The 8,876-nt window shown below is 31.5% G+C and overlaps 4 protein-coding genes across 4 annotated transcripts in view; 2 read left to right on the top strand and 2 right to left on the bottom strand.

Moving 5' to 3' along the window:
• Positions 1 to 200, bottom strand: part of Ckn (CRK like proto-oncogene, adaptor protein) — a 33,242-nt gene extending 33,042 nt beyond the window's left edge. The window contains exon 1 of the mRNA XM_078185989.1: positions 48 to 200. The gene's annotated coding sequence lies outside the window, so the exon portion shown is untranslated. The remainder of the gene's footprint in view (positions 1 to 47) is intronic.
• Positions 201 to 1,330: 1,130 nt separating this feature from the next.
• On the bottom strand, positions 1,331 to 4,697 carry Sirt7 (sirtuin 7). The gene is made up of 4 exons (XM_078186974.1): positions 4,591 to 4,697; positions 4,347 to 4,444; positions 3,937 to 4,152; positions 1,331 to 3,740 (listed from the first exon to the last, which is right to left on the bottom strand). The coding sequence occupies exons 1-4, from the start codon at positions 4,687 to 4,689 to the stop codon at positions 2,576 to 2,578; spliced, it is 1,578 nt and encodes a 525-aa protein (XP_078043100.1). The 5' UTR covers positions 4,690 to 4,697; the 3' UTR covers positions 1,331 to 2,575.
• Positions 4,698 to 5,587: 890 nt separating this feature from the next.
• On the top strand, positions 5,588 to 6,763 carry LOC144472205 (histone-arginine methyltransferase METTL23). Its single transcript, XM_078185088.1, has 2 exons — positions 5,588 to 5,905; positions 6,178 to 6,763. Exons 1-2 carry the CDS (start codon positions 5,741 to 5,743, stop codon positions 6,760 to 6,762), a joined length of 750 nt encoding a protein of 249 aa, XP_078041214.1. The 5' UTR covers positions 5,588 to 5,740; the 3' UTR covers position 6,763.
• A 293-nt stretch (positions 6,764 to 7,056) lies between these two features.
• On the top strand, positions 7,057 to 7,760 carry LOC144472206 (acyl-CoA-binding domain-containing protein 6). The gene has a single exon (XM_078185089.1). The coding sequence runs from the start codon at positions 7,065 to 7,067 to the stop codon at positions 7,758 to 7,760; it is 696 nt and encodes a 231-aa protein (XP_078041215.1). The 5' UTR covers positions 7,057 to 7,064.
• The last annotated feature ends 1,116 nt before the right edge of the window (positions 7,761 to 8,876 follow it).

Below are 8,876 nucleotides of genomic sequence, written 5' to 3'. Positions count from 1 at the left end.
AATCCATTCTATGGATCTTTCATGGTCGCTCAACAATGTTCACTCACCGCTGTGCAAGCTGATTTCCGCTGAAAGACTCTCGGCGGTACCGCCGCTCGTTCGAATACGTCATTCACAGGGTGGATTCATGCTTGTATCATGGCTAGGCGCGTGCAATCCATGGTTGCACTCGGTATACTTTTCCTCTTCATTTACTTTCACGTCTAAGGCCCGACTCGCACTACCGTGACGAGCACCGCTGTGATACCGTTGTCACGCGAAACCGGCCCTTAACGACCGCGGATCCGCCGCTTTCGAGGGTACCATTTGATGGCGATTCGAGCAATAAACATTATTTACGGCCAACTAGTTTCTCTACTAGCAAGAAACGCGAAAGGAAAGAAAAATAAAAGAAACGGAGAGATGTCTCGCCTACGTCGATCTACAGGATCTACTACGAAAGGCGTAAGCTCTTGAAAAGGATGACTCCTTTAATCCTTTGAAATAGCGTTTTCCTTAATGAAAATCATCTTCGCAGCTCTGTTTACGAGTTATTGAGGAAAAACAGGAACCAATCAGGGAGCGAGTACGATCTGCAAATTCTGACGCGATGGTGGACTACGGCTAGCACAGTGTTCTTAGCTATACTTTCTGTTATTTTTAGCTTCACCGACAATATTCATTTTACAAATCATGATTCATCTCGGCAGATCCATGGCAATAAATATTGTCCACCATAGTTAAACGCGGAGCGAGAAATTTATGTGAAGCGTATGTGTATTTCGAATATTTGTAAACTATATTTTTAAATAAAACATTTGAAATACACTTATATGTCGAAATAATTGTTCACTCCACTCCTGTGATGAAAATCGGAAATAAAAGTAGTCAAGTGAACACTTATTATGGCTTTGAGTGTATTTCAGGTATATAGATTTCTAAGTTTTATGAATACAAAATTGTGGTTCTCATAACATATTTCTTACTGTTTTTCATTTTTTAAATCCGCTTGCTTATAGTCCCGCCATTTTTTAAATCGTATCGCACGCGGGACTTTTAATTTAATTCATGTAGATATAAATATTTACGTTCTGTAAATTGTGTAATGAAAGAAACTTTATGTCTTGTAACTGTCAATTATCTTGTATGTAATTGTTTGTACTTGTGTAATTAGTAAAGATTTTGTAATGATTAAACATATAAAAAATCTGTAACAAGTACCTACATACATTTTGATAAAATGCTAGCAAATAATTTCTCCAATGTTTCGCATACTAAAATAACAAGTAAAAATATCAATTGCACAGACATTGAAATTAAAAACTAAACTCTTAGAATTACTGAAAAATAGAAAATAATAATTATCATATTACGATATTTCATTCAGTACAAATTTATTGGTTCATATAAATAAACATATAAATAAGAATAACAATTTATGAATACTATTGTAATACCTGATGCGTTAATACTTTTTGAATTTAACAGTTTATGATGAAAATTTCGATAGTTTTCATAAGGAATGTAATCAAATTTATATGTTCTGCGTAAACATTTCTTTGCATCAACTGAAATCAATAGTGATGGAAAATGTTTTTGTTAGTTAAATAATACGTTTTAAAAACAGTCTTAAATTAATTAAAAGCAGTAAGTTATACTTCCTTTGATCTTAATAAGCTAACTTGTAATATGAGCAGATCAACTGATACGTCTAATAAACTTTAAAAGAGAGAACTTTATCGAGATAAATGTATCTCAATAAGACTCTTTTTAACATTCCTACACTGCAGGCAATGTAAAACCAGAAATGTACTTTTGTGTAAAACTCATGTTTGGTCTATCCATTGACCAACACAAAATAATGACTAATGTAATCTTGATTTGAGATCTGTTATAAACAGTATAATAATTGCCTTGACACCCATGTTATATGTTTGCTTATGTCATATTTACAGAAGTGGAATGATAAATGAACATAATGAAAAATACAAAAAATTTCACACAAGCAACACTTATAAATCCAATTTTCAAACAAAAAGGAAGGGAAATTATAATACATTCAACTATACAGATATAAAACTAACAATAAAAAAAGAACACAAAATGTAATCGAAAATTATCACTTTGGTCACTAGGAATTTATCATGATCTGCATAACACTCATCTGCTTAAATGAAATCTTATAATTAAAAATCACAACATAATCGACTTATACAGTAGTAATGACTGTGAATCAAACCATACTTCATATGAAATCAATTATGGTCAAATTTACAAATGAACAATTTCGAAATCAGACTTATTGGATGTGAGTAATCATTAAATTAACTTATTATAAAATTTTACTTATGGAAGTTTTGTTAATAAAAGATAAACTTGTCTATAGTTTAAATCTTAAAAACTATTGTCACAATTTTAGTTTGATTATTAAAATTTTCGATACTGGAAGTTAAACCGCTACACATTCGTAAATAATGTTCGCAGATTTTGTCATGATATGGAGGCGTCAAACATTTAAGTGGGTTATTATATACGTCGTACATTCGCATAATAACAGAGCAGGAAAAGTCAGATACCATATTAACAAGAGTAAATGCTACCGCTTCTTCTTCATGCCTTTGCGATATCCTTTACCGAACCATCCTGGATTTTTGGGTGGTGCAATTGGAGAGTCAGTCTCAATCACCAATGTTTCCGAATCTTTTATCTGTTTACTATCAGGTTCTATTAAAAGATTATCTGTATCTCGTTGATAATAAAGACACGTGAGAGAACCCTCGTTCTCCATACAAAAAGTACAAGCTGGCTTCGGTTTTGGCATATTTATGGCCATATCCGGTATTTGTATAAACGGATAATAAAACAGTGGTGTTAATTGAGGGCACATATACATTGGTGGAAATGGTAAACCCATGGATAAAAATGGTAATGCGGTGAAAAAAGGTGCTGAATAAGAAGACATGGATTCGGTTAGTTTTTTAGGAGAGATGCAATCCTTTTCCTCTTTGGTTTCGGGTTCCATATCTTTTTGAAAGTTATCGTTCGTAATTTCAGTCAACTCTTTATGAGCAACGATAGAAGGTTCTTCCAAACAGGGCTGACTTGTTGTACATTGTTCATTACTCTTGAGTCGCACAGCGTGAAAAAATATTGGATCCTTAGCACGATTATACTGCGGTATCTCCAGCCCAAGATGAGCCATGATTCTTCTCATCACTTCGTCGCATTTTCCATTTATTTTTAAAACTGCGTTCTCGTCTTTCGGAGTCCACTGCAAGTTTACAATATACAGGGAAGGACGTTTGTTAATCGGCCTGTCCATCTGCCACAACCACGGATACTTTTTTAGAACTTTTAAACTGGAACCTAAACATAATATAACGTCCGCTTGTTTCGCTGCTCTTGTCGCACCGTTCCAATTAATCGGCCACGGGAGATTTCCTCTTTCACCGAAATGAACGATCGAGTCTTGCAAAACAGTGTTACATCTATCACAAAATCTACCAGTACCGTGTGAATACCGAGCAGTCTTTTCTGTAACATCAAACAGTCTCCAATATTCTCTATATGGTTTGCATGTCCTACAAACTTCCACATACATATTCCCATGAACTTCAGACAAAAGCGTACGAGGTATCCCACTGCGTAAATGAAGTCCGTCACAATTTTGAGACACTACGTGTTTCAAAACACGTGCCTTATACAAGGCATAAAGAGCCATATGCGTTAATGTCGGTTCTGCCAAACTTAAATCATGATTTCTGTAAACATATATTTATTAAATGAGAATATTAAGAACAATAACAAATCATTAAGAAATACAGTTGAATCTCAGTAATCAATTGATTACAGTTTAAAGCTCAAAAGCTCAATAAAACATAACAACTGAAAGATTTTAACTGTTCTTTTTAGGTTTGAGTTACTGAACTTCAACTGTATTAGTAATTCTAATGTTACCCAATATCTTTTCCTTGCTGTAAACGAGTCCAAACGCCATTGGTACCTCTATAATCAGGAATAGAAGCAGCTGTACTAATACCAGCACCAGTATAAACAGCTAACGATGATGCTCTGCTGATTGCCGCAGCCAACCGTATACACTTCTCTTCCAATATTTCTGGTGCATCTTCTACTTCCTCTAATCTGGCCTTTACCCTATGCCTTTTCTCTTGTCTAGTGAACCAGTTGAAAAGACTTAATTAGTAACACATTATGATTAATAATATACTGTTAACAAAATTTATATGAACTTTATTTATCGTGACCATTTATTTATAGTATCAATGGCTCACGTTTGACTACTAGTAACACAAAATAAATGAATACACTCATAAATGTAGATTCAATGATTTTCAAAATGGCTATACCTCAAATTAACCTCTTTTACTACGTCACTGCAGGAAAGAAGTATTCCGTTTTCTTCTGCAGTTCTGTCTGTTACACATTTTTGTAAAATTGCTGTAACCTGGAAAAATCAAACGCTGCAGTATTCTATGGGTGTTGTTTATGCTACATCAATTTTAACACCGGGAAAAATATAGAAAAATGTTGGTTAATGATCGTTTTGAAGCGATTACGATTAAGCAGTATATATTAAAATTACGTGTGTACTTTCTTAAACGTTGCCACTCGTTCATCTTTAACTTTGAATGCTTTAAGTGCAGCAGAACGCCTTCTCGATAGGAACTTCTCGTTACCAGCCTCCTCCATGTTTAATCAAAACGGCTGTAACACAGAATCGTTCGAGTGTTGCTAAAATAACACAAATGTCATAATAATGTATTATAACAGTCTGTCTCATAAATTTCAAAGAAAATTAAATTTACAGTATACATAAGATATGTGGATTGATTGATAGAATTTATTTGATTAAAACATAAAAATATTATATTCAATCCACTAAATCTTATGTATTAAATATTAAATTTATATAATCTAAAACTTAATACATAGTTTATTTCATGTTTACAATATTCCTATAATATTAATGCGATTTCATTGTAAGATTACAACTATCTTAATATTAATTTATCAGCATGACATTTATTATTTTATCAGTATAATGATTCTATTGGAAAATCGATTTTAATAGATTTATATAGAGAACTGCAAATAGTATATTCCAGTATTTAGAAAATGATTTCATGTTTGACATTAAATAATTTCGAATAAATTTTATATAAAAAAAAATTATTATAAATATATTATTAGCTTAAAAATATTGTGCCATACATTAATGCATTATATAGTTTTATCTATAATATACTATGTCATTTTACAGTAACTTAATATAGTATGTACCTAATAAAATCTAATAGTAAATAATTATACAAAAAGTTATTGAAAGCAACAATTTATACCAGCGTTTTTTTTAAGTTCGTTAGATATCGCATTAACATTGGCTAATATGTATACAGTTGTACATAATTATAAATAAGTTGCAAAAATTGAAATATAAAATATTTAATTGATAAATATTATATTTATAAGCATATTAGTAATGAAACATATTCGAGTACAAAGAATAGAACTTTTTGATAAATAGTTCCCGCCATTTCATAATTTAAATATGGTCTAAATGTTAGCATTTTCTATTGTTTGGCGTGTACCGACGACAACTCTGGACAAAATAGTGATTATATTTTTCATCTTGTATTAATTTGTAAACGATGAAAACCATTCAATTCATGGTTTCCATTTCAGACTTAATAATTCTGACTAAAATAAAAATGTATTAGACGAAATGCTTTGAAAGTTAGTCATGCCAGGTTTAGAAGAAAGTATTTTACACGATAGCAGTTCACCCACAGAGAGCCTAATGTCCGATGGAATTGTCTCTGAGCAAGTGAAAAAATTTTTATTCACCTCTCGTAAAACTCACGATAACGTAGAGTGTAACGAGAGCTTAGAGATTTATATCCCAGAGGTAATCAAATTGTTTTATACATTTTCTATTAATGGTTAAATCAGTGGTTTGTTCTATTTTCGTGTGTGCTACCGGTGTTACGTAGTTTTTGGTTATGCATCTCTGCGAAAGAAATTTTTATACTTTTTAGCAAACATTAATGTGCTAGTTTTCATACGAATTCTGTTTATAACGAGTTTTGATCAATGTGTTGCCGAAAAAATATTAATACATATTACGTTGACCTGTTAGCTCTTACATGTTTAGTTTCTTAACATATTTTTTTATTACAGTTACTTCAAGCTAGTTATAGTTTTTATACGTGGCCTTCTGCACCTGTACTTGCTTGGTTTCTTTGGGAACATAAAGAAGAACTCATCGGAAAGAGAGTTTTAGAACTTGGATCTGGTACAGCGCTTCCTGGAATTTTAGCTAGTAAATGTGGTGCTATAGTAACTTTAAGTGATTCTGCTAGTCTGCCCAGAAGTCTACAACATATAAGAAGAAGTTGTGAACTAAATGGAATTTTATCTGAAGTTCAAATTGTTGGTATAACATGGGGACTATTTTTATCTAGTTTATTTTCCCTTGGACCATTGGATTTAATTCTGGGGTCTGACTGTTTTTATGAGCCAGCTGTATTTGAAGACATAGTTGTTACAATTGCATTTTTACTAGAAAGGAACCCGCATGCAAAATTTCTCTGTACCTATCAAGAACGAAGCGCAGATTGGTCCATAGAACATTTACTGAATAAATGGCATCTTACTTGTACCCATATATCATTGGCTGGACTTGGTACAGATTCTGATGTAAATATATATGATTTAATGCAGGACCATACTATTCACTTATTAAGTATACAACGTGCAAGTTAATAAGTTTGTCATGGCTATACGATACTTACTTCATGTATCTAAAATTCCTTGGACTGTTTCTCCTTCCGAATTTGAAGCTTACTTTTCAGTGTTTGGTAAAGTAAAGAGAGCAAAAATTATATTCGACATAAATGGTATTAGCACAGGCATTGGTACTGTTGAATATTATGATAAAATTACAATGAAAACTGTACTTTCTAGACATCATGTTTTAGACAATTCTAAATTATCTGTGAGCACTGAAAAGCACCAATGGTTGTGAATTTCATTTTCTATGGACTAAAATAAAAGAAATCTTCACAATGAGTCTCGAGCAAACATTTAATAAAGCTGCAAGCTACTTGCAAACCTTAGCATCAGAATTAAATTCTACTGAACTTCTCAAATTCTATGCTTTGTATAAACAGGCGACAATTGGAGCCTGTAACATTCCACAACCTAATTGGTACCAAATGAAAGCTAGACAAAAATGGGAAGCTTGGAAAAATTTGAATGACATGAGCTGCGATGCTGCTATGATTACTTATATAGAAGAGTTGACAACATTATCTCCTAGTTGGGAGAAAGATGTAGAATCTGAACCACAGAAATGGGTTGCTGTTAGTCGTTTACTGAATGCAGAAGAACAAATAAGCGACACAGACAAAACCTTTTTGGATTGGATAAAAGAAGGCCATGAGGAAAAGGTGCAGGAAGTAGTGGAAAAAGAACAAAGACTTGTAAATCTAATGGACACAGATGGCTTGCTACCAATACATTGGGCTGCAGATCGTGGTCATCTAAGAATCATAGAACTCTTAATTAAAGAAGGAGCAAATGTGAATTCACAGGATTCTGATGGACAAACTCCGTTGCATTATGCAGCTTACTGCGGTCACGTTGACGTTGTAAAATATTTACTTTCCATTGGTGCAGAATCTATAGAAGATAACGATGGTATGAAACCCAAAGATGTTGCTGATGTTAATACATTGCCATATTTACTCAGCATGGGATAGTAACTAGCTAAATTTATTCGTAAAATCATGGTACTTTCTTGCCAAGTATCGTTGTTTTCATAAATTCTTTATTTATGTACAATTAGATTCTGTAACAGTTTTCATTACATTCACAGCCTAAGCACTCCTTAGGTAAATGCACAACTTGTCACAATGGTAATTTAAAAGATTTTGTTTACATATCATTCTGTTGTTTATCGCGGAACATAAATAATAATCTGTTAATCATAACAGAATACAGAAAGAATGCTATATTCTTTTTATAATTTTTAAATTGACAAATGCAGAATATAAAAGGTTTGTAATTTTCCTCATAACAATAAGAAATGCAAATGTATTTAAATCATTTGTAAAAATAAAACTTAAACAAAATAAACAAATATTTTTCGTATTAATTAATTGCTTATTACAAGAAACCACTTATAAGTTCGTATATGACTCGAAAAAAGTTCATAGAAGATATCTCGAAAATATTTATTTCGTTCGTCTAGATACTTGGTGATGTAAAAATTAATTAACAACTTATTCAATAAATTCGTTAATATAAAAAATATAAATAATTTAATGAATTTCAAATTTACTAGTAAACTCAGCAAAAGATGTAATTCAGTTGTAGAGATTAACAAATATAATAAAGATTTTATCGTTCTCAGTTAACGAATATAATTTTCTTTCAGTTACATTGTAACTACAAATTTAACAAATTTCATACACACTAAGTGGTTCAATCTAACTAGAACATAAAAATAGAAGTAATTTAAAATTGTAATATTGCACAACTGATTGGGATGAATTAAATTTATGTAAGATAATTTTTATCACCAAGCAAACAGACATTTAGTTACTTATGTAACATTCCTGTTATTAATAGATTTTATTTAAACTGTTTTTATGAACAGTTTTGTTTTATCTTGTAATAGATCAAGTAAAAGAAAAATTATAACATAAATGAGAGTGAAAGTATTTTTCTTTTACATAACATTTTCATTACAATACATGATTTACCATCATATGAATCTAAATCTTATTGGGAAAAGTTCATTTTCTGAAGATTGTTGTTACTAAAATTTCTAAAAATAGTTACATAATTTATTCCGATAGACATAAGTTTAATAA

Source organism: Augochlora pura, chromosome 7 (assembly GCF_028453695.1).
Source record: "Augochlora pura isolate Apur16 chromosome 7, APUR_v2.2.1, whole genome shotgun sequence".
Taxonomy (NCBI): domain Eukaryota; kingdom Metazoa; phylum Arthropoda; class Insecta; order Hymenoptera; family Halictidae; genus Augochlora; species Augochlora pura.
Note: the sequence above shows the minus strand (reverse complement) of the source record. Positions and strands in the feature narration are given on the sequence as shown.

Excerpts from the sequence above, each read along its gene's own strand:
- LOC144472205 (XM_078185088.1), top strand. The coding sequence starts at position 5,741 with ATGCCAGGTTTAGAAGAAAGTATTTTACACGATAGCAGTTCACCCACA. Across the intron at positions 5,906-6,177 it reads TAGAGATTTATATCCCAGAG|TTACTTCAAGCTAGTTATAG; the intron begins GTAATCAAATTG and ends TTTTTATTACAG.
- Sirt7 (XM_078186974.1), bottom strand. The coding sequence starts at position 4,689 with ATGGAGGAGGCTGGTAACGAGAAGTTCCTATCGAGAAGGCGTTCTGCT. Across the intron at positions 4,153-4,346 it reads GTAAAAGAGGTTAATTTGAG|ACAAGAGAAAAGGCATAGGG; the intron begins GTATAGCCATTT and ends CTGGTTCACTAG. Across the intron at positions 3,741-3,936 it reads CAGCAAGGAAAAGATATTGG|AAATCATGATTTAAGTTTGG; the intron begins GTAACATTAGAA and ends ATATGTTTACAG.
- LOC144472206 (XM_078185089.1), top strand. The coding sequence starts at position 7,065 with ATGAGTCTCGAGCAAACATTTAATAAAGCTGCAAGCTACTTGCAAACC.